Source organism: Anopheles stephensi, chromosome 3 (assembly GCF_013141755.1).
Source record: "Anopheles stephensi strain Indian chromosome 3, UCI_ANSTEP_V1.0, whole genome shotgun sequence".
NCBI classification, from domain to species: domain Eukaryota; kingdom Metazoa; phylum Arthropoda; class Insecta; order Diptera; family Culicidae; genus Anopheles; species Anopheles stephensi.
Window position 1 is genome coordinate 85,602,098 of NC_050203.1, and position 25,095 is coordinate 85,627,192.

The 25,095-nt window shown below is 48.9% G+C and overlaps 3 protein-coding genes across 5 annotated transcripts; 2 read left to right on the plus strand and 1 right to left on the minus strand.

Moving 5' to 3' along the window:
* Positions 1–181: 181 nt before the first annotated feature.
* LOC118513911 (WD repeat-containing protein 81) lies at positions 182–7,785 on the minus strand. The gene is made up of 4 exons (XM_036060252.1): positions 7,255–7,785; positions 1,231–6,800; positions 694–1,155; positions 182–617 (listed from the first exon to the last, which is right to left on the minus strand). Exons 1-4 carry the CDS (start codon positions 7,465–7,467, stop codon positions 386–388), a joined length of 6,477 nt encoding a protein of 2,158 aa, XP_035916145.1. The 5' UTR covers positions 7,468–7,785; the 3' UTR covers positions 182–385.
* A 107-nt stretch (positions 7,786–7,892) lies between these two features.
* LOC118513936 (putative inorganic phosphate cotransporter) lies at positions 7,893–22,565 on the plus strand. 3 transcript variants are annotated; one of them, XM_036060316.1, is made up of 6 exons: positions 7,893–8,035; positions 8,098–8,180; positions 19,803–20,437; positions 20,509–20,893; positions 20,968–21,206; positions 21,827–22,565. In XM_036060316.1, exons 3-6 carry the CDS (start codon positions 19,838–19,840, stop codon positions 22,043–22,045), a joined length of 1,443 nt encoding a protein of 480 aa, XP_035916209.1. In that variant the 5' UTR covers positions 7,893–8,035; positions 8,098–8,180; positions 19,803–19,837; the 3' UTR covers positions 22,046–22,565. The 3 variants fall into 3 exon arrangements, with proteins under 3 accessions (XP_035916209.1, XP_035916207.1, XP_035916208.1); XM_036060314.1 differs by lacking the exons at positions 7,893–8,035; positions 8,098–8,180 and adding an exon at positions 8,665–9,219; XM_036060315.1 differs by lacking the exons at positions 7,893–8,035; positions 8,098–8,180 and adding an exon at positions 14,684–15,182.
* Positions 22,566–22,598: 33 nt separating this feature from the next.
* LOC118513945 (sialin-like) lies at positions 22,599–24,602 on the plus strand. Its single transcript, XM_036060334.1, has 4 exons — positions 22,599–22,715; positions 22,783–23,958; positions 24,024–24,064; positions 24,324–24,602. Exons 1-4 carry the CDS (start codon positions 22,682–22,684, stop codon positions 24,456–24,458), a joined length of 1,386 nt encoding a protein of 461 aa, XP_035916227.1. The 5' UTR covers positions 22,599–22,681; the 3' UTR covers positions 24,459–24,602.
* Positions 24,603–25,095: the final 493 nt, after the last annotated feature.

The window sequence follows — 25,095 nt, forward strand, 5'->3', positions numbered from 1 at the left end:
TTCGGTATCAGAATCACATCTTTATTGATCTAAATTCTGCTACTGTATGACTACAAGCAATCACGGTAGACTGCATACGGAGCAGTGTGATAATCGTACCTCATCATAAGGATGTAGGCGTCGTAGTTCGCAACTCCGGTCACATCATGCTCTCGATTCACGATAGTAAGAGCTACAATAATCAAGGTTATACTCATTCGAATATTGGGTTTTATTAGGGTTTTCAACACATTTCTATAACAAAAAAAAACACCAACACAGAAACACACGCACACACGTAGCTCCCGCAAGGAGAAACTGATGATCACTTATAAAACAAACAAAAAATCTGTATCTAGTTCGTAATAATATCACTACTGATGAGCAGCTATTTTTCGGTCAGATCTTAACATAATAGAGTAATGGTACCGTTGTCACCACCGACCAGCATCATCCGGTTGAGCGGCAGCAGGGCGAAGCTGGTCAACACGCCGCGGAACGTTTCCGATCGCAGCTTGGTGTACGAGTAGGGTGAGTCCGGTTCGATTGCGCTGTACACCCCGATACGGTTGGTCGGTGTGCCGACGATCAATTCTGGCCCATTGTTTACCATGCAGTGGGCCGGTTCGGGACGATTTCTGTGAGGAATCGTATGAGAAAAGGAATGAATTCTCGATCCAAAATGGGCTGGGATCTATTATGTGTTTTTTTTACCTCATATGGAATTGAAGATGGCCTGTGTTCGGGCTCCACACACCTATCATCTGGTCGAGGCTTGAGCTCACCAGCTGCGCATCGTTTGGAGCTAGCAGTTGCAACAGATCGTTATCGTTCGTGCGCCAGGATGAGATGATACCGCCCGTCCGTGCATCCAGCACACCGATGTGCCCTGAGGTGAGGCCCACCGCTACCCAGTTTGCACTGGGCGCAACGGCGATCGTTCGGACGGTGCCGGCCGGTGTCAATGCCACCTTCCACTCGTGGCAGTAGCTGAAGGTTCGGGCGTCAATCAGCTTGACCGTGCTGTCGGCGGTTCCAGCCAACACCAGACAGTTCGGGGAGGGAAACGTCTTTACCACCGAGACCGGGGAATGTTTCGGCACGTCGAGCTGACCAATTTGAGCGCCCACGAACGGATCCCACAGATGAACGCCGGAATCGCACGATATCGTTAACCTGTTTGGGTGCGGAAAGCAGGATTGTTTACAGTGTCTTATTGCGAAACTTGCCCTTCGATAGGCAGAAACTCACCGTAGCGCTTCAAGGAACGCCAAAGAGTGTACCGATTTGCGATGGTTGGCGTACGTAAACTGGCAGGAGGATACCTTCGAACCGTCGCCCTCGCTACGCAGCGACCACAGCTTGACCGTTTTGTCCTTCGAGGCCGATATGAAGCTGTTCTCGTTGTCGAGCGCCAGTACCGCTTTTATCGAGTTCGTATGTCCCGTGTACGTTTGCAGCTTGATCTGCTTCAGGTTGAACCGCGTGTCCTTTTCCGACCGTCCGATTTCGTGCTCCCAGTACGCCAACCAGTTGCCGCGAAGGTTGCGCGAGCTGTTTACATTATCCAACCGGTACGTGACCAGCCCGAGCAGGTCTTTATGCTCGATTCTTCCCGAACCGGGTGTACCGGCCGACGATTCGATACGATTGCCGATGATGTTGGACCCGAAGCTGTTGGAGCAGTTCAGTGAGTCCATCTGCTCTTCATCGGTTGCGGTTGTACCGGGCTGCATTGAACCGGGATCGCCCGGCGCGTTCGCTCCCGACCGGCCATAATCCATCTGTTCGTGCTCGTGACATAGATTCAACACGAGCGGCAGATTGCTTACGCACCGACTCATGTCCTGCTGGCCGAGGTAGTTAAGGAAGGGCACGAAGGTAAAGTACGCCAGGTTCGGCGTAAACACGTCCCGTATTTCCTCCATCGCTTTGGCACGGGCACTCCCTTGCGCTTGGTGTCCCTGGGCTTGATCGCTGACACTTCCCAGAACTCCCGGTGGCGTAAAGCTCCCAAAGGGAGGCTCTCCTTGGGACGTTTCCGCAACGACCGCGGAAAAATGTTCCTGCTGCCGAGCGTATGCCTTGTCGAAGATGAGGAAAAATCGCTGCAATCCCGGCACACAGATGTGCTCGCGTGTCATTTCCCGCCCGATACGCACGGAAATGACGTAGAGAGCATCGATCAGCTTGCGGGCAAGTACGGACCGTGCGAGGAATCCACTCGGCATCGTATACTTGGAGGATTCCAGCAATCGGACGGCTGGATGTAGAATTTGCCGCAAAAACACCTCCGGAAGTTGCTCCATTACGGTCGAATCGTTGAGGTACGGTATGAGACATTTGAGCAGCTGTAGCGCACTGATAAGTCCACCTTCTAGCGTCGGTGTTATCCGTTTGCGGCAGAGTGCAATCACCTCGCTTATGTGGGGTAAATATTGCACTAGAATGAAGTGTTCTCCAAACAGGGCAGATATCGACGTTAGGCAGTCGATAACCCGTAGAGCCGCCTCATCGCCCACTACACATCCTTCCGTGATCGAGAAATGGTTCAATCCAGTTGGACAACCACCGCTGCCGGCCGCTGTTGGCGAGGAACGATTCGATTGGCTACCCTCGGTACAGGGGAAAAGGTTCTCGGCACCGATGTAGCACAGTGTCAACATTTTCAGCAAATTCCGGGACAGGTAGCGAGCAGTCAGAACCGGCCCCAATCGGTGCGACAGCCAGACGATGCTTTCGGAACTCATTTCCGATATGCGGTTCGAGCGTGTTTTGTTCGAATCGGTCGATTTGGAGCGATTCAGGAGCGATTCGCGACGACCTTCTGTGGAAGCCGTCGCATTTCCGACGGTGGATGCTGGAGCTCCCTCTTTGCCTGCTCGCTCCGTCGCGATGTCCGGAGTTTTCGAAAGAAACTCCCCGGAATCGATGCTCTTTTTACTACCGATTTCACACCCAATCGAGTGAAACTCGATGCTTCGCCTGAAGGAAGGTGTCGGAGGGATAGGAATTGTGGGCGACTTCAGCTCACTGTTCTGTACCCCGGCTGGTGCCATGTCCTCAAAGGCTTCCTCTGCCTGCGAGTGATTTAGCTTCAGGTCAAGCTCTTCGTCGTCTATGATGCGGCGCATTGCATGCTCCACGGCATCGTCATCTTCGAGCGTGATGGTTGATCGCCGATTTGCTTGTGGATCTTCGTCGAACGCAAACATCTGCTCGTTGTCGCGCATCATCGTCTTTGCACTGCTAGCTGGTGTGTCGGCCGTGAGGAGTTCCTCCTCATCTAGCGGATTGTAACCCGCCCGTCCAGCGACCGTCGGTGAGATGGTACGATCGGAACAGTTGGGAGACACGAGCGTGTTGGATAGGGATGCCGGCTCCGCCTCCGTTGACCCATCCTCCACGGTGTTGGTGTTGTGAAGTTTAAAGCTCCGGTAGGAACGTGACTTGCGGAATTCCCCTCCGAACGGCCAGACTGGTTCGTGCACGTGGTAAGATTGGTTGAAATCGCCATCCCGGTAGCCTCCGACTGCTTCGATCAGAGGCACGACAAAGTGCTCCAGAAAGCAGCGCAATCCAAAGCGAACGATCAACTTCAGGAGGAAGCTGTGATGGTACAGCTTGACGGACTTTTTCGACTTGAACGAAGTGTTTCGGGGAGTAAACTTGAGGTACGCGGATGGTTCTCCTTCGCCGGGCGCTATTGTGCTTATCCCATTGCCACCGAGCGCCGAACCATCCTTACCACCTTGCGGTCTCGATGATCCGACGGCTGTATCCATCTCGTCGGAGTCGTACAGGGCAAGAATAGGCTGCAACAGAGCGGTCTGCGTCCGACGAACGCCAAGCGTTGTCGCTATTGCATCAAACAGATTCCAAGCGGCCGGAATTGAGGTATCGTCGTGCAGGATCAACTCAACGATGTGTGGCAGAAGTAATTCTACGGCGGAGAACTGTTCCCTATGCCCGCTCGGTTGCAGCAGTGGATCTGCAAGAGCTACACAAGCATTTACCTTACACTCGGCAATCAGTCGTCGATACTCGATGCGCGTCCGGTCGAGCGCGGAGTAGCGCGAGCAGCTTTTACCATCACACTCGAAGAACGTTTGAAGTTCCAGCAATTGGAGACACTCGTCAAATGCGCGTAGGGCGCGCACGGTCTGATAGAGACGGTGGTAGTGTGCCGGGAAGGGTATGAGTAGGTTTGCAAGCAGCGGCTGCAGGTATTGGTGGGGTGTTGGTGGTGGCAGGCCCCGCTCGGTCACTCCCGACAGTTCCGCATTACAGTCGTCTAGCCCCAGCAGTTGCCGTACGATCGGAAGTAGACAGGGTGGAAGTGCGCGCGGTTCATCGGTCACTAGTCTCGTGCAAGCATCCAATCGCTCGTCAAACTCCTGCCGTAGACAGCTACCGAGCGGGAGTAGCTTCGAAGCGAGAAACAACTCCACCACCAGACAGCCGAGAACTTTGAGATCTTTGTTACGCTGCTGAAGCAACAGTTGTTTGAGATTTTGACGGGTGGCGGACGCTTGCTGCTGTAGCGACGTAGACGGTTGGGCCGCCATTCCCGGACGTTCTTTGCGAAGGGTTCGTTCGTAGCTTTCGCTAAAAATTCTATTCACAAATGCATTTCCACCTAGCGCGAACGGACGCGCGTCCATACGCGTACACCAGAGATCGTACTCGTCGGGCGGTTTGTTCGTGACCGGTTCACCGCCCGAGTGGAACACCTTTCGGCGAAACGTGCCCAAACTTTCCACAGCCGTTAGTTGAGCGATTGGATTATAGCTTTTCGGGAGCACGATTGCGCCGGGTGATTTGGGCTGCAGATGGTTTATGTGGTAGCTTGATTCGGAGGACTTGAGCACGTGGTACTGCTGCTGGAGATTCTGCGTGGAATGTCTGTAGGAGGTGGTCGACCCTGTACCGACGGTCGCTGGCGAACGATCTCTTTGGATGGTCCCCGACGACGAGCCATCGTTCATCGTCTGAGGATATCTGGTGAGGTCTTCGGTACTGCGCGTGAGCCGACGATTGGTTTCGTGCTGCAGATGTTGCAATCGTGGAGGTGTTTTGCCGTTCCACGCCGTGGGGAACTGCCTTAGCGGATGCGGACAAGCGAACAGTTGCACGACTCCCCGGTGGCACAGGTTCTGATGCTTATCGACAAGCGACAGACACACGTTCTTGGAGCGCACTGCAGCCGCTCCGGTTAATTTGTAACCGAACGTAAGGTCAATCCAGTGATGCAACCGTTCCGAGACGTACTGGCTTTCCAGCAGCTCGCGATGCTTCATCACGAAATCTTCCGGACAGCTAGACCAGCTGGGAATCTCCAGATCGGGCAGATCTTCGTGAATACTCTTAAACACGGACGGGTCGACAAAGAACTCTGGAATGCATTCGTCGGGGGTCCACTCGAACAGGCGCTGTATGGTGGCCGGATATTCCGCCGGTACCCAAATGGGACGAACGTGTTTACACAGTATAGCTTTAGGCGTTCGGCGTGCCATATACACGTAGTACGTAATCTCCGACAGCACATCCGACACGTGATGAGGAATAGCGGCCGACGACAGCCCACTCTGGTCGTGGCCACCAGATCCAGCTAGCGTGGTTGCAGCTTGAAACGTAAGATCGAGCTGTGCATCGCCTTTGTTAAGCCTGAATTTGGATTTCTTCAAATCACGCCACGCTTGTCCGGAACGGGACGAAAAATCGGTCACCCACGGCATGATGTGATGGTACTCGGCGCAGCCCACCCGTCTCCCGGTCATATTGTTAAGAATTGTGAGATAATCAAAGTTGGACAGCTGTCCATGACACCACATCTCACAATACTCCTTCAGGGAGTAGCTCATCGTGAGCTCTTTGCTCATACTCACTCGCATCAGTCCCACCGACGATGCCGGCACGCAGGGGTTCGTGATGCTAAGCTCACCGATCTGCCGCATCAGCTCCTCGTCGTACTCGAGTAAGTTCGCTTCGAGGTTCGGCATCACCCGGATCCAGAGATTCTCAGTGGTGTAGATATCCTTCAAGCTAACATCGCCCAGATTGAGGCCACAGTCGTGAAAGCTTTTCATCAGCTGCAGAAGCTGGTAGACAATGAAGAGCGGCTTATTGTACGAGCGTTCTACGATCGCAGGACTGTACGTGACACAGTCGAGGAGGTTGTTTGCCAGATAGAGATCGTACAGAATGTAAAATGCGCCTCCGCTTTCTATGGTGGCGAGTACTGGGAAAAGATTCGCATTGCTTAGCTGACCATCCACACCGGGCGGGAGCGAAGAAGTGTGTTCCTCTTTTCCGGCAATGTTTTGGAGCACGGGACAACCGAAGGCTCTGGCCAACACTTCCCGAAAGACGACATCGTGCGGTAGGGCGCCCGATGTTCCGGTGGCAGTCGGCGCTGTCGCCGTCGCTGCTGCTGCTGCTGCTGCTGATATGTTTGTTCCTCCGCCGGCAATATCACTGGCGATCGCATTTGGTACTTTTTTCGTGCCATTTGTACTGTGGTTGATAACGGAATCGCGCTGTTCGCTGAATGCACTGCTGACGGAATTGCTCGTGGCCGAACCGGCGGGAATGTTACCGGGACGGGAAGCGGCGTACTTTCGATACGCCTGCTTCCATAGGTTTTTATGATTCGTGGTCGAAACGTACTGAAGCAGCTGAGAGTAGTGAAGCGGGTCTTCTCCATCGCCTGGACTGCCCAGTGGCGACAGCAGTAGATCGTTCACGCCTGATCCGGTCGTCCCGTGCAAATGCTTGTTTTTCGGCAGTGGTATCACATTACAGTTTTGTTTTTTATGTACCTAAAATTAACAAAAAAAGAAACGTTGCAATTCAAAAACATCGCTCTTTGGCCGATGGAGAGAGACACGCAATGTTTATGATCGAAACCGGCATGTTGCGATTGCGTATGTGTGTGTTGGATACGCAGCCGCGCTGCGTTTATCAAGAAAACATGTTAGGGTGGGAGGAACTGGCAGGCGATAAAAGCTTTGTTTTGATACACCAGGCAGCGCGAAACAACGTTGAACCCGCGAACGGGCCGAAAGAAGGAAAACGATGTTACGACACGGCGTATGGTGTTGGTGGGTAGTCGGATTGGTGGAAGTCATAATCGCGCGCCTAACGGTGCTTCGGATTTACAGCAAGGAAAATTGCCCAATACGGAAGAGCATCGAGCGGTGATGGGAACTGAAGCGTATGAGAGTGTCGTTTTTTTCTCCCATTCCAGTTTCCCTGGTTGTCTTGTGTACTTACGGCTGCATAAATTTTGCTCCATGGTCCCGTTTCGTTTTCCGTTGGCCATTCGAGTGCATCGGCCAGGCCATAGGTGGGGAAATCTTTCGGCACCTTGCCTTGGCTAAGGGCGCGCAGCCACGACTTGTGCACCAGCAGCACGTACCGATTCGGGCACTCCGTTTCCCGGATCTGATGCTTCGGGATGGAGAATTCCTGCATGAACACTTCCATGGCGAGGTGGAACTGGAATGATTACGAATTTAATGCGAACAAAGGCTGGCTAGAAGCTGTCGAGATCAATCGGAGAAGGCATGTTATTCCGCCCGTTTCCCACTGCTTCGGTTCGTGTTTTCTTTGTCACAAGGAAACTACGTCATTTTCACAAACTGGCAGACCGGATTTTGATATGATCTTTCACACGCAAAACTGTACAGCGGTAGTATGGCTAAAATGAGGTTTAGAGCACTTTTTATTCAATACAGCCACATTTACGATCCGCGTCCTACCATCACGCACGGTACGAAAAAACAATCATCGATTTTTGTTTGGTGGTAAAGTTTGACGTTTTTGTGCACAGCTGATCGCTGCCAAACGAAGCGTTGTGGATTTGAAGCGTTTCTCTGCGTGAAGCGTTCGCGCGAGACGTCAAGCGATTGTTTACATTTGGCCGGCAAATATAAACAACATCAGATCAGCTGTTCCACATCAGCAGTGTGTTTTTTTAATTCGTAGTTTTTTTAACAATCCGAGGAAAAATACGGTTTCAATTTTGAACGAAACATATTTAAAATGTTCCAAGGTGGGTAATTGAATTTGATAACTTTGTACGATGTATTCTCATCTTTCTTTTGCATATTACAGCATACAAAGGCCTGGATGTTCAACTTTTCATCAACCACGATGAGGGTAGCCACATGGACAGAAATTGTAATCGAATCGTTGAGGTAAGTCAATAATGATTCTTGTGGAGATTAGCACATTACATTTAAGTGTAGGCCACTACAACCTAGTGTAGATTGCTTGACTAGATTTACCTGGGTGAAAAAATGATTGTGGCAATGAAATGGGGTTCTATAGACGACACGCGCTTTAAAATCAGCTGAACAAGTAAATTTAGAATTTGCCGCTTGTTCAAGCGTTACATAAATCATTGTAACGATAAAATGTCTATCTTCATAGTCTCGTGCTAATCGTAAAAAAGGCTACTGATAACGGGGACACAAAAAACAACCCCATTCCATCGATCGAAAAACAACACGTTCCCATGTTCCGCGTTCTATGTGCGCCAGTGTGCGATGTGTGTCTGTCATGGTGTTGATCCTCGTTGGGACGATCTACTCTTCTTATTGAACCTCATTTTCCCATGCGCTTAATCGTTTCGGTAAAGCAATGCGTAGAGAGCCCCGCGTTTTGTCAGCATCCCACTGTAAGAACTTTCTCTGCGTTATCTGCCAGGCGGCTTGTGAAACGAGGCCAGAAGAGCGCGTACAAAGTATGGCGAATGGAGGTCGATGTGGTTCAGAATTGTCAAACAGCTCCCGGATGGGAGAAAGCCAACGCGACCGTGAGTGATCTTCCGCTGCGTTATCAGTTAAGCCGCAGAGTCAATCTAAAGTCGGGCCAGGCTTACGGATTGTGGTTACGGGTTCCGTGGCAAAACTGATGCAAAGGTTTATTTTAAGACGACCAAGTGTACGACAGTGCCCATTTGGCAGGTTGGACGGATTGTCGTAATGTGTGCACGAGTTCGTTAGTGGCGATCTTCCTTCCGGTGTGAGCAAGTGAAACGAGTGAGAATGTTTAACTTTAGCCCAGCTGGAACGTCGGGCGAGAAGGAACCGTTGCTGAGTGGCAAACAGCTGTGGCCAGCAGTGCAGAAGCCAGAAGGATCTAAATTGGGTGCTGCATTCCTTCGGGATGTTCCTTTGCCACAGGAGTCGGAAGAGGTGTATCGACACCCGTGCCTGGAATGGCTATCTGGAGGTAAATTTGTATGGAAGAAACGTTAAATTGAGCACTTAGGAAAGACTGATGTACGTAGTACGATGATAAGCACGATAAGAGTAACACGAATGTGAGTCATACGCCTCATGAAAGAGGCTCGTGTTTGTGTCCTTCGAAAGCTATTACAGGGTATCCCGACAAGGCAATTTTCGAGATAAATTTAATCTGGCAAAAATCTTAATCTAAAAATTCTAAAATCTCTATACATTCTAAAACACAATTTCCATGATAAAACAAAAGCTTTAATTGTAAACGCAGACCTTCTCTTTTAAATAATATTTTAATTAGTGTTTATTGCATTTGAATCGAGGATGTCCGACGATCTTCAATCGATCGTAAAAACTGAGCGCCGTAAACACCGCTCACTATTCTTCCTAAATCTTTACTAATAGTCCATTCGAAGGACGTTTCGCTTCTGTAAAGCCCCATGAACGTGACACGTCGATATTGGCAACCGGCGAGTAGTTGTATGATCGAATCTCGCGCTTTATCAGCATACGTTCGAGGAGTGCATCATGTATCGGTCTGCCTGACAGATAAGTATTGCGAAGAAGGAAGAAAAAAATGGACACTAGCGCCTCATGTTCTGAAGTGGTAGCTCATTTGCATTTGTCGCAATTGACCACGTCCACAACGTCCAGCTAGTTGCAACATTGATCTGTGCTGTTGACCTATTCGTGAATCGTAGTCGCGTGGTGTGGTATCAACGAACTTGGCATGTGCTTAGAATAATAACTTCCAGCAGCTAACCGGTAGCAGTTTCAGTGCACCCCCGGAAGATGTCCACCGGTAGACGTGATACGTCACAGAGCACGAATATTTCGGATGCGACAAAACAGTTCCCCCAAACCGTGTACCGCTGCGTCAGTGGGCGGAAAGACAAAAACTTGAAGGACTTGAAGGGCTTGTTACTGTCATTACGTTTTCCTTTCTTGTGTTGCTGCGCTGGTGCATTTGCCACTACCAACTTTTGTGTTCTTTTTTGTTGCCTCCCCATCGGCTCTTTGTCAGTCGGTAGTAATGGTTCCCGCAGTTGGTGAATCTTTCTCTGGAGTGCTCTTCAAACGAATCCCTCTGCTTGGATGTTACTCACCCGGTTCCGGGAGCTTAGCCGTTTTGCCCAAACGGATGTTGTATGAGGGTCCTCGGTCCTGGGGCAGAGTGTGGGTTGTTGTGTGCTAGAAGCTGTCGCCTAGTAAATCGTGCCGGATGCATCCTCCCGGGTGCCGTGCGATCCTGGTACGTGGCCGAACGCGTTCATCTTTGAAGTGAAAATATCAAAGGAAACTCCGGCGCCGCATTACCCGACTGTGTGCCTTTGAAGTGCGTAGTCGTAGTGGCCGTATCATCTTCTTGTTGTTGGGGCAAATTAATTTCATTCCATTTTCATTAACATCAAACGGTTTTTGGTTTGGTTTGGCGTTGGGCTCCGGTGCGCTGCGGCAGGGACAGATTTGTTCTTGCTCTTCCGAGAACCACGTGGAGCGGTGGCAGCAGGACGATGACGATGATGATGGATAGCGGAGGACAGTGCGAATATTGCACGTTTTGTGCTATTGTTTGAAGCACGCAAGCGAGTGGATGCGGGTGTGCGTGCGGACGTGTCGAGGGAACCGAGGGTGTGGGGTAAATTGTTTTACTGAAAAGGAAGACACACGAAACAATGTGGGAAGTTGGTTGAAAGGGGCAGATAGAAGACAAATATATACGACAAACCGTTTGAAGTGGGATTTTGATGTGGCATGCACACGGCAGGAAGTGCTTTAAATTTGCCTTAAAGTGGGCGAACATGGGTAGAGAGAGCATGGGTTTTCATTGGGGCTTGGTTCAAAGATGTTATTTAAAAAAAAACATCTTTGAATTTTGACACACATTTTCGTAAATTAGTAACACTTAAAACTGGCATCAAACTCCTCCACGTATAACCTTCGACATGCTTGCACCAGTCTCCGTTGAATGCTAATACCGGTTGTCGGAACTAGTCATTGCACTTACTTATGTTCGCTTGCTGAAACGAAGGTTATACGGTTTGACTGCAGAATTTATGTTGCTCCATCCGCCCCCAGTGCGTGGCTTTATGTCCGTCTGCGGTGGTGGCGTCGGAGTTGTAAATGCTAAAAATAGAAGCTTGTTGGAAGCTTTGGCAGCAACCGTGAACCGAAGCTTTTGAAGGCACGTACAACATCAACTTCGACAAGTGGCCGGTGTCTGATGAGGATTTACTGCGCAAGTGTTTGTTGCATGGAAAAGAGCAATGGCCATCGAAAAACTATAGTAACAACGATTGTGAGTAATATTTGAAATGTTTTAGGTCACAAGAGTTCTTCCCGAATTGGGCCTGAGATTTGGCTTTCTTGCGGGTTCATTGAATCTGGATCAAGCTGTGGCCGTCTGCTCCTAATTATGATCTTTTTTCTTATCTCCCGCTACTGCCAATCGTTGCGGAAGACTGAGGATCGTTGACCCTGCATCAATGCTGGATGAAGGGAGCTCAACATGGCTCTCAAAGCTCGACCAATTTGCTTGCCTAATCTTAACAATAACGATTTTATTGAGTCACATTATCACTGAAAGTTTTCTGTAACTCTTTTATAAGGTGATTTGAATCCTTGACACACGGGTTTGAGACCCAAAAGATTGATTGGGTCGACACTCCTTCTTCGTTGCCATTAGTACCTGATGAAGTCCGCCTTTTTCCATGACGTACAGGAGACCGGTCCAGAAGCGATCTCATACCAGATCCAACCGTGTAGAGGATCAGAGTCCCTACGGCTATTCCACCCAAGTGGCATCACAGAGTCGAGACTGTTTTGCCTGTTATCACTTGTTTGCCGATAACTGAGCTGTGCTTACAAATCTTTTTTATGTGGCGCCTTCTTTCGGCAATAGAAATTAATCATGCTCCGCAAGAGTTTGGAGCTTTTCGGGCGATGGTTCGCCACCGTTTGGTGTCATGGGACAGTGATTGATCATGCGCACTTCCGTAGCGTTGAACCCAATGCCAACGATTTACCTTGCCCTCAACAAGTAGCCCGCGTGCGCCTTATCGTTCGAAGGGAGCCGAAAAAATGTCCCGCGCAAATGGACGGTCACTGTGCGATCGGAGATAGGAGGGCTAAGACTATCTAGTTGTAGGTGACTAGGTCCGTAGGTTCTGATTTGTTGTTATTGTTGTAGACAGCTCAAGTTCGTGAGTGCGCTCGTATCGCATCTCATCTCACACTCAACAATCGTGAATATGCTGCTGCAATGATACGGCAGGCAGTGTGGCTTCGTCTCGCGATTGTCTTGCTTTGCTCTGCCAATGTGCCCGATAGCGCCTATCATGCTCCCTGTCGTTTATAATCCATTGATAGACCCCTCGGGCTTCGCCGTTGGTGAAAATGAGATAGTATCGATCTGGGAGCACAATCGTTTGCGCTGTTTTATTGCTCTAGAAGGTGTCTTAAGGCAATAGTGCCAGGAAAGCTTGTTTAGAACTACAAACTGAACATTTCATGAGTTTCGTAACGCTCGTCGGATAAAATTATTATAAAATACCAATTCAAACTAGTTCCAATTAGTTTTTGTTCCACATAAAATTCAATACATACCCACATCTTTACACGCACCCGCCATCCCGGGGGGTTTGTGTTGGGGGATGGATGCTGTCATCGCTTCTGCGAATTATCATATCAGACCCCATATGACGAAAAACGGTGCGTACACAGACCGCGCGCTTGAATGATCCCATTTTGTTTAGTTTTATTACAAAAAAGGGCCCCATTTTTCACATGCTTCGAGCAGCGGAAGAGAAGTGGCTCCCGTATCAATGATGTTGGTCTAATTACGCGCTTTATCGTCAGCGTAGGCACAAGAGCAGGCCAGTGGGAAGTGCGTGGGTTAGGTAAGGGTTACTCGGTGAAGGTATTCACGATCGATGGCGCAATGGTGGTGAGATGGTAATGAGCTGAACTCGTGTACGATTTTCCTTCCTCGAGGTTTTCCAAAATTCTAAGCTGGGAAAGTACTGATCATTACCATTGGAGTAATAAAATCGTTCGTGGCAATTAACAACTTCCCGCCGATTGCGCTGCATTATCATCCCCCCGGGGGCTCGTAAACACATGCGGCATAAAATTAATTAGGATCAAGCAGCTGACATCCGGCCAATGCCAATACCCGATTGACCGATTATTAAACATTATCGATCGCACACCTTATGGAAGTCTGGCCCCCGCACATCACTGACAGATGGCAGTCGTCATCGTCGTCACTCTTCTCGAGGACACGATGCGCCACAAAACGATGATTGATTTATGGGGATTAAAATCCCGCAAGATTGCGGGACCGATCTGGCAACCACTATCTGGAGAGACCCACGAGCACAAAGCACATTGGCGTTTATCAATGACGGATCAATTGCGCTCATAAAGTACCCTTCGGGTAGGTAGGATGAACTTTACACATTTGTGCCCGGTGGTCTGCAATAATTGTAAATCTCACATTCGATCCGAATTATCAGTAAATACGTATGAGGTGCGAACGAAAGGATTTTCCCTTCTATCTTCACTCCAGTTGAGGAATTTGAATGGATTTGGATGGAGATTGTGGAGATAAGGTTCGAGCGCGTCAATGGCTTAGAGGACAAGCTGTTTAAGTGCTGACGGTGATTATAGTCTTTGCGGACACTCAAGAAGTGTGTCTCTTCACGTGAATCGGCTTGACATTCTCAGCATGTGATTTTCCGGCGTAAAATTGTCACTTGTGTTAGTTTTGAAGTCAGTATTACACATAAAAATACAGACTATTAGTAAAATATAGCGGAGTATTCAAAAGTAAGAAGACTCAGAATCGTCCTAGAGAAAAACTAGAATCCTTGAGTTCTCGTACAACGGGCTTCACCCAAGAGGCTTCGTTGAAGGGACCTCGTCCAAGAATCCTCCTCCAAAAGAGTTCGCCTCAGGAGCTTTATCTACCAAGGGCTTTCCTTTGTGGATAGACATTGTCTTTTGAAGTTTATGAGTCTTTTCTCTCTTTGAAAGACTTCCGGCTTTGGGAGGTATCGCTCAAGAAACTGAACGTAAGAATGTCTATGCACTAGAAACTTTCGATCTCTCCTCCTTCCATTCAACTTCCAAGCAAATGGGGAGATCCAGACATACCGAAACACTTGTACAGTACAGGTGATAGAGTGCCCCAATGGTCCGGCAAACCCCAATACACGCTGTAGTAGTTCGATAAGCAGCCCCCCAAAAACCATACACACAAAACACCCATACGCCGACTGTGACGACTACTACCATTGTGTTTACACCTTGCGCGAACACACGCACACACGCTACACACACACGCTCATTTCGATAAGCCAATCCACCTACACCACCTCCACCGCCATCACCTCCAACACCACCTCCTCATGGTACAATACGGTTGGTTGCTCAGGTGCCCGGACAATTATTTATGAGCGTTCCGTTCGCGCTTGGCGGTTCAATCGGTTCGCGAACGTCCCCAGCCCAACAACGCGCAATCGAATCGATCCGGCAGAGCTTCTTCGCCCATCGTCGGTGTTTCGCAAACCGGGTCCCGAGTCGATTGTTTGGCGACCGATCTTCATTCTTGGCGATCGTGCGGCGGGGATCATTGTGTCATTGGTAAAGCTTCGATCAAAATGTGAATTGTAAGATCTCGGCGTCCCTCAGCTAACTAGTCAAAGTTCCAGTGTGAAGCTACGTGCGTGTGCAGCGCAAGAGAAGTCCGTTATCGAAAGGGCGAAAGTTTTACACCCTACAACACCCTCGAAACCCCATTCTGCGGGGGACGGCTTTGCGTTGGGCGAAAGTTTGTGTGCAGTGACAGTTGGTGATTTTCTTGCGGTGCGTGTTTCGGAAAGTGTTTGCGAAGGAAAAACAGAAAAGCGGCCACCATGTATAGTTCCGGCTGGCAGCAGCGGTTATCCCGATGTGAGTAGATTGCAATGAGCGTGTTTCCTTTGGTGGTGTAGAATCTGTGGACTTCAAGTGGTAGCTCGACGACGAAACGATATTGTGACAGGTTCGGTGTTTTTCGGGGGCCTGGTTTTTGGCCAGCAATAAAAGCACTTAAGAGAAAAGTTAGTTGGGAAATTGGTGCTAAGTGAAGCTTTAACCTGTTGTCCCTGGAACGACGTACGAATGCAGCTCTGTCTATGCAACTATGCCTTATCGCTCTCGACACATCTCTTACTGCGATCGGGTAGGATCGAGGTTTCTCGCTAGCGCCAATGTCACCAATGTGGCAAAATGCAATCGGAAACGAGCATAAAATGATGTCGTCAATGATGATGATGATGATGAGCCGGTACCGCGGCTTTTGATGATGACCGCACACAGCCATTTTTTTGTTGCAAAGTAAATAAATAAATGTATTACCTGAGCGAGCTAACCTCGGTCGATCGTTTACGCGTACATTTTTATGCGAAACGATTGCATTGAAATGGAGGACTTTGGAGCTGTACTAATTAAAGAGATGTGATGTGTTGTGCATCCTTAGCAAACCGAACAAGTGTCCGCAGGCTGGAGATACACAACAACTTGCTTCGGCGATCGTACGCGTATGGGCGCTTGGGTGAATTCTTGCTTTCGCACGTGCTTCAAAAATCTCATAAAATATTCACCAATTAGACATGCTTTAATGTGCGGACATAGCGTAATTTTGCCGAATTGTTACGGTTTGACAAGATTCACATGCGGTGATAAGGACACCGCGAGACAAATTGCGATTTAACTCCCGCACGAGCACGACGCAGCGGGCAAGGTTAGCAGGGTTTCGAAGTTAATTAGGCATCGGCATCGAACAGTGTGTTATCTAATGAATTGATTAAACAAGCATTTTCTCTTGATGTTGCTACTGACGTTATATGCTTCTTTGGTAGGAGTTTAGGTTGTCCGCAAACAAAAAAATCAAACCACCCTCTCTTTTGTTTATACAAATGGGTGATTAAAATAGAAAGAAACACGTTTTCCAGCTGTTTGCATATCTGATAAGTGAAGCAAACTAGAGGGAAATAAAAAGTATTCGCAGTTCGCAGCAGTGGCTTGTCGTATTGCTTTTGTGTGTCATCGTCGATCGGTCTGTGGCGATCGAAACTGTCGGTAGCCTTAGGTCGATCAAACGACACCGCATGATGATGAGCTCGTGTCGGCGAGTCGGAACTGACGAACTTGGACATCGATGCGACGAAAAAGCATTGTAGTATCACGTGCACGTGTGCGTGCATATTCGTGTGTGTGTGTGGTTATGTTGCGGTTTATTTTTTCGTAATGTGCCATTAATCTGTTTGTTGTGTGTTTTTTTTCTCTCTCTGCTGTGCCTCACCGGCAAATGGTCGTGTATACAATGGAATGCCAAAAGGGTGCCGTCATACCCGGGGTCGGATGATAAAGCTGTCACCGGCACCGGTTTCGCGTGCTGGAATTTAATGAGCAGCAGCTATGCAGCTCTGAAGCTGTCAGGTAGGGCAGCATTAAGAGCAGCAACCTAGAATCGCTCCGAGGTGGGAAAAATCGATCGTTTTAAGGCAGCTGTTGGCAATGCGGAACATGAATCATAAATAAGTATTACGCAAACACTAAAATCGGGAAGTGAAGATCGAGACGCCCTGGGGTGTGTAAGTGTAGGGAGCGCCGTAAGTCAGCGCTCGATCATAATTAAACGGTCGAAGATGAGAACCATTGAGCGATTGAGCAACACGATTTGCATGCGAGAGTGCAACTCGATCGATACATAACTTCGAGTGTTAAAACGCCACGATAGACTGCACCGTATTTCCGTGCATTGAATGAAATAGTATCAAGCACTTCAGAAGAGGTTTCTGCTTCGGCTAAATGTAGAGCAGTGGAGTGCAATTAAACAGCGACTAATAAGCGATTGTTACCGGTTGAAGCGTTTTGCTATTTGCCTCACGCAATTGCAACTCGGCAACATCCACAAAGTGCAGAGACGAAGACGGGTTTCACTTTCGCTCTTTTTTTTTTTGGGGAGAGAGATAGAGGGTGATACTAGCGCTAAACAATGGCATTGGAAAATTGGCAACACGCACGATCCACTGACACACACACACAGACGAAGTAGGCTCGACGATGTCGACGACGCCACCAAGTTCAGGGTCTAGGCGATCGAAGGTGATCGTTTCGGTAGGAGTTTTTTTTGGCCAATTTTGGCAACCTTGCTAAATGTTTGTATAAAAGTGATTTGAAATTTTTGCACCCAAGATTTTGCACAAGGCCACACTACTGAGCAAGAAAATTGTCATTCCTGCTGCCTATCGACGATGACGTCCGGCTTGTTGTGGTAGCCAACGAAACCTCATAAAGATAATTTAAAGAAAATTGTCTATCATTAGAAATTGTTTCTGATAGACCGCAAACTTCAATCCACGGAACAATTCAATTCCATTGTCCGGTGGTGGTTTATTGTTCCGGCGATCACTCGTTGCCACGGGAATGGCGTGGGGATTTTCGGAGGACTAATTGACAAAAAAGTGCTTGGTATGGAAAATGGCCTGGAAATACGGAAAAAAACACCAGTAACCCCCTATACGCAAACAATCGTACATAGTTACAGACATCCAGCTAAATCTAGGACAGGGATAACTATTTCAAGCACCTCTCACCAGGGACAAAGTCGATTATCGGCGGGATACACCATTTGCACACATTCGATCTTATCGCCGGTAATGAAAGAGTAAACGAAGCACTACAAGTGGACGTCGGAATTGACACTTGACACTGGTGGTGGTAGGGGGGCAGGCATTTCGCATAAGTGGAATGTCTGTGTCTGGTGTTTTGGTAAACCCCGGGCTGGAAATCCTATTTGCCGAAGATCACTCTCCCCTTGCTCTGATCTGCTGTCCTTAGTCTCGTGCGGCTTATTAAGAAACATCGTGGAATACGTTTGCCCTACAAAGTCCCGCAAATATTTGGGTAATATTTGCGTGCGCGTCCGTGAGGGTCATGTTTATTGGGGAATTCCGAAAAAAACAACACCCAAACATCTCACTTGGTACTTGTTTGATATTTGCATGTTTGCGGTACGGGTTGGCGTTGAAAGCACTGGCCGGCTATCGATGTGACATTGAACAATACAAGTGGTCATTACGGACGTAATTGGTGTTTTTCTTTTTCGTGGACCTCCGTTTCGTTTTCCTTTTTTTTTTTACCCCGCAGATAAATCTCAATCTCGATCTTGAATTTTGTATACGTTACGTGTGCTTACGGCGCTGTCTATGTGGGTCTATGGCCCCCGCTTGTGGCAGCGGTTTATCGCGGTAATTGAATTGTACTGCCAGATAACAAATTCCCCATGATTGACCCACAGTAGCGAGCAACCGATAAACAGGGATAGCTACCCTCGCGACCAGCCTTATCGCAGATTAGAGGCAGTCGTGATAGCTTATAAGCGCTTTAAAGAGCAGCACCAGCGCTGATAGGCGCGCGCGCTATTATATGATCGCCTGCTGTCGGTTGCCAATTGTGTGTGGTGTAGAATCCATGATTGATGGCTCGGATATCAACTCCCCATCTCGCATAGCCCGTCCGAAAGGGGCCATTCAATGCGGAACACACACACAGACACAATGAACCCATGGCAGACGCTAGTAGTTGATGAATTTACGACCGCACGCCACGGGAATCGGCAGTGATTATTTGTTCGCACTCTGGGAGACGATAAACTACGCCCACGCGCTTCCCTGATTTGGTTTCCAGCTGGGCATTGTGCTGATAGTGGGAAGTTATGTAGGTCTGATCCTCGCGAGTACCGTTACCCCTTTTTGCTGGGACGCGGACGACGCTGTCTGGGAAGTGCATGTGCATGATGCGAAAAAAAAAGGTGGATGCAATCATATCCATCAGCTGCAGCCTCTATCGATGGCGACTGCTCGAGCATGCTATGTGGGTATGATCTGGACGGAAAAACAATAAGGGGTTTTCTGAGCTGATCGTACTGTGCAAGCAGATGGAGATTTTCCACTTGATTGTGAGTGGGGATAGCTAAACGATTGAATTAATCAGGCGGAGACGAGCGATTCAACCTTACTCGGGTGTGAACTATTTAATTCTGATCAAAACAAACAACTACGGACGGTTCTAGAACATGACAACTAATGAACACGTGGATTTAACATAGACATCGTTAAACATTTCTTCACAAAAAAAGGCTTATAAGAACCTTGTCTGATTACCACGACTAGACTGGATCTCTGTTAACGCTCTCTGTGTTCACTCACAGACCGTGAAGGTTGTACTAAAGATACTAAGGATTTGTACTAAACCCACATTTCACACATGGCAGGGCACGAGGACATGTGGTTGGTTGTGTAGATTGTTCGGTCGGTTTAGTTCCTTGTCTGAAGGAAGAAATCCGATTGAATCTTGGCATGATACCCAAGTCTAAGATGTTGCTCTGAGTCGTCTATAGGCATCTGCCATTCAGATATTGACAGGTCTTCGAAGCCCCTCTTGACTGATTATCCTACCTTGTTACAGCGAAAACCTTGTCGAGATTTTCTATCTTTCAATTTCAAATCATTATTTCTTCCACAGTCTTTATCATCCCGCAGCGGGTGATATTGGCGATCATGGGCTTTCTCGCGATCATGAACGCGTACACGATGCGCATTTCCCTGTCGATCGCGATCACGGAGATGGTAAACAAGACGGCCGGTGGTGCGACGGAGGACGAGGGTGGCGTTTGCCCGATCGACGAAAGTGCCAACCCGGAGGATTTTACCGGCGGTGAGTTCGACTGGGACGAGGAACTGCAGGGCATTATCCTGTCCTCGTTCTACTGGGGCTACGTCATCACACACATCCCCGGTGGTATGTTGGCGGAAAAGTTCGGCGGCAAATGGACGCTCAGTTTGGGCATCCTGTCGACGGCCATCTTTACGCTGATTACACCGTGGGCGGTGGAACTCGGCGGCTCGACGGCACTCATCGTGATTCGTGTGTTGATGGGACTGGGCGAAGGAACAACGTTCCCGGCGCTGAGTGCGCTGATGGCGACCTGGATTCCGGCCAAGGAGCGTAGTAAGCTAGGATCGCTAGTGTTTGGCGGTGGACAGGTCGGTACGATTCTGGGCAATCTGCTGTCGGGCGTGTTGCTGCACAACATCGATGGCTGGTCGTCGGTGTTTTACTTCTTCGGCGGTTTGGGAATTTTATGGTTTGTGATCTTCGTAAGTATCTGCGAGCTTTGCAGTTGATCGTTGGGACTAAGCTCTTGACTAAGAATCTTTCCTCTCTGCAGACACTGATCTGCTACAGCGATCCGGAATCCCATCCGTTCATCAGCGAAAAGGAGAAGGCCTATCTGAAGCAGGAACTGGGAACGCTGGAGCGCGATCGTACGCTGCCACCAACTCCTTGGCGCTATATCCTCACGAGCGTTCCAATGATGGCGCTGGTTTGTGCTCAGATCGGACACGATTGGGGCTTCTTCATTATGGTTACGGATCTTCCCAAGTACATGAGTGATGTGTTGCGGTTCTCCATCAAGGACAATGGTCTGTACTCCTCCCTTCCGTATCTGGTCATGTGGATTGTCTCACTGTCCACTGGGGTCCTGAGCGATTGGCTCATAACGTCTGGACGTATGACTATCACCTTCGGACGTAAGCTGTTCACTACCATCGGTAAGTCATCCGCAGGAGACAACGCGTCTGAAAAGTGAGCCTAATGAAATCTGTTTTCCCCAAACCATTTCTAGCCTCCGTTGGACCGGCCTGCTTCATCGTGGGCGCCTCGTACGCCGGTTGCGAAAAGGCGGTGGTCGTCATGCTGTTCACCTTCGCCATGGGTCTCATGGGTACGTTCTACCCGGGCATGAAGGTGAACCCGCTCGATCTGAGTCCGAACTATGCCGGTACGCTGATGGCCATCACGAACGGCATCGGTGCCATTACCGGCATCATCGCACCGTACGTCGTCGGTGTGATGACACCCAATGTAAGTTTACCATGACCGGAAGTCAAGGGAAGGTGCAGTGGTGCAGTGGCACACGCGAAGGCAGGCGGAGAAGTGTACTCGGATTTGGTACGGTCGTTTGAGTTAAATTGTTTCCGGCCGGGCGGTGGTTTTTCTGCTGTTCGTTGTGACTCACCCTGAACCAGTAGTAGGTGAAAATGTGCTATTCATTAGGCACGATCCATAGTGCATGTGTGTGCCATTTTGTGGGTTATTTTTGGACAAAAGAATAGCAACAGTTTTGGTTGGTGAACTAGTAATGAAAGCCATCAAATTATGAATTATAAAACGCTCTGAAATAACTTTTGCAAAATTACGAGCCGCTTTTGGGCAAGCTTCATTATATTTGATTATCTAGAGCAAGCGTAGTTGAGTCATTAGCCACCTGATGTGTTTGCGGCAAATATGTGCGTGTTATAAGAATGCGGACGTGCGAGCAAGCAATTTAAATATTTGCCCTCATTACCAGTGCTCCGAAAATCGAAGGCAGAAACCGCAGTTTATCTATCACTCACTATCTCCTGAGCCTGAGCTACCCTACCTTGGCTTGGTATTTGCCCACGCCCCCATACTAATCAGTAATTTGTTTTGGCCTCCCTCAGCACACCCTGGAAGAATGGCGAATTGTGTTCTGGATCTCGTTTGCCGTCTTCAACGTCACCAACCTGGTGTACATCCTCTGGGCGTCCGGTGAGGTGCAGCCCTGGAACACGCCCCATCTGATGAACAAGTCCGTCGAGGCGGGCGACTCGAACGGTGAAGACAGCGATCCGGCCGTGGCAAAGAAAAGCGTACAATCTCAAGATGCCATAAAGCAGTAAGAAGAAATTCCTCCCTGAATCCCTCAAGCCGGGGGAGTTTTTCGAACAGAACAAAGCTTCCGTTTGCGTGGAAAGCAATCGGGAAGAGATACAAACGTTGCGAAAATAGAAGAGGTAAGCTGTTTTGTTTTTGTTTAAGTGTTTTAATAAGCGCATAACGCCATTGTGCTGGTGTTGTGTTGTACGGATTAATAGTTAATCCGACCGTAGGCCACGCGACTGCTCTACTGAAACGTGTAGGTTAATCCCTCTCGCCACTGATGCCCGACGGTGATGATAAGATATTCAGTTCTGTTGAGTTTATTTATACCACTTATCAGGTAGGATAGGGACGCGTTAGAATTTACGATTTTGGCACAGTAAAACGGGTACACGAGGAGAACAAAACGATGGAACAGTATCATCATCGGTTATATGCCAGCAGTGCTGGATTAGAAGTGGTCGATTAGATCGGGACGGAACATGTGTACATGAGGCGATAAGAAATTAAAATAAAGATCAAATGAACAATATGAACATACTTCTGCGTTCATCATAGCAACCACTGACAACCGGAAATATGTTCATCGCGGTAGGCATCGCCCATGGCTTTTCATATCACAGTAGCCAGTGAGGTCGCGATCGACAGTGGCAACCATGCTGGAGCTCACGAAAGCCTGCATGGCAGGGCGTAAGTATTCTTTCATTTTCTTCTTATATTCTGTTATACCTGCCTTATTCTCCCCTCGCTTTTATAGTCTGCTTTTGCCCGAAGAAGTACATCCTGGTCATGATGACGTTCTTCGCCATCTTTAACCAGTACACGATGCGCATCTGTCTTCATCTAGCCATCACGGTGATGACAGGCGATCGGAACGACACCGTGTCGGGTGTGTCGATTTCCGACGAGGACCACTTCGATTGGGACGAATACGAGCAGGGCATTATACTGTCGGCGTTCTATTGGGGCTACACGTTGTCCCATTTTGCGAGTGCCCTTGTCGCTGATCGTTATTCGAAGCATCTGCTTGGCGTGAGTGTACTGATAACGGCGGTTCTTACAATTCTGACACCACTCGCGATCGATATCGGTGGATCGTGGTTGTTGGTATTGGTGCGTGTGCTCGAGGGCATCGGAGAAGGTGCAACCTTCCCAGTGTTGAGTGCACTCATAGCCCACTGGATCCCGGCATCGCAGCGAGGCTTCTACGGTTCGTTCATCTTTAGTGGATGTCAAATCGGAGCGCTTATAGGTGGCATCGGTACCGGGTATTTCATCGAAGCACACAACACCTGGCGGACGACGTTCTACATCTGGGGTGTAATGGCCATAATCTGGTACATAGTTTGGCTGTTTATCGGATTCGAAAGCCCAGAAACGCACCCGTACATCAGTGAGCAGGAGCGTTCCGAATTGGTAGCACAGCTAGCCGAAAGTCGTAAAAGTGCGCACTCGTATCCCATTCCTTGGCGCAGTATCCTTACGTCCTGTCCACTGTGGGGACTGATAGCGGGACAAATCGGGCACGATTGGGGCACGTATCTGATCATAACCGATCTGCCGAAGTACATGAAAAGCATCCTCCAAATCTCCGTCAGCGATAATGGGCTGGTCACCTACACGCCCTTCTTCAGCATGTGGCTGTTTTCGATTATGGGTGGGTGGCTTTGCGATATGCAGATCGAGAAGCAGTGTACATCACGCACCAATGCACGCAAGTTCTGGACCACACTCGGTTCGGTACTGCCAGCGTTCTTTATGATGGCGGCATCCTACACCGGAAAGGATAAGGTGCTGGTCATCACGTACTTTGCACTGTGCGTTACCTTTCTCGGTGGGTTTTATCCGGGCGTGAAGGTGAACACGAACGATCTGAGTCCGAACTTTGCCGGTGTGTTGATGGGTATGGTGAACGGGATTGGTGCCGTGACTGGTGAGTATAGGAGTATGTTGTGTAAGATGCAGGATGGGGTAGTAATATTATTCGATTTTTTACAGGCATCATTACACCATATTTGGCTGGGCTTTTAACTCCAAATGTAAGTATGTTTTGTAAATCTTAAGATTGCTTTAAAATAGTCTTTAAGAAGAAGTATTTGGCTTGAGAACCAGCGGTCTGTTTTGCTTGTGAGCTGTTTTATGCGCCTGGTGGAGTATGCAATCCGCCTTACACAACTTCACACTTTTGAATGTTGAAAATCGATGCTACAAACATAATGATGTTTTCGCTTCCTTACCTCAACAAGAATAGGAACTAAATGTAAAAAAAACATCTTTTCCATTCCATAATCCCGTCAGCAAACGTTAGAAGAGTGGCGCGTCGTATTTTGGATAGCTTTCGCCGTGCTCAACATTACCAACGTCATCTTCATACTGTTCGCATCGGGTGAGATTCAACCCTGGAACTATCCCCGACAGCAGCAACAGTCGTAAAGAAGCGCACGCTGCAGAAAACAAGACGATGGCGCGAAAAAAAACTCGTCCTTCCAGTATCGAAAATCCAAACCACGGCAGCATGCACTCCTGCTAAAATGTTGAATTAAATTTTCTCTCAACCTTGAACCGTGAGTAAAAATAGCTTCCTGTTTTTTGTTGGTTTTGTTTCGAAGGGTGTGCCTGCGCGTGTGGCACCGCAACGGGTACCAGGCGTCGGCTTGCCTGAGTTGCCAGACGCTGTGTAACAACAGCAGCTGGCTGGCTGGTTGTGTGGTGCTACGGCTGCAGAGGCAACAACGTCGAACTACACAAAACACCGTCATGCGGTTGCGTCACGCTGTGCCGCCGTCACATGGAGACGCTCATGTGACTCTTGTACCAGGGTCGCACGCATCGTAGCAGGCTGCACAAAGCGCGATGGCGGATGGGTTTCTCCTGGTAACTCTTACCATTTCCCGCCGAGTGTGTGCTTGTTCACGCACACAAGCGTGTGTGTGAGAGGACTTTTTTTTTTTAATGCCCCTGGAACGCTGCACACACGAAAAGAACGATCGATTTACGATGATGCGATAACAGGGTCCGAAGAAAACGGTGCACGATTAATGATGCTCAATTATCCGGCGCTGTGTAGCGC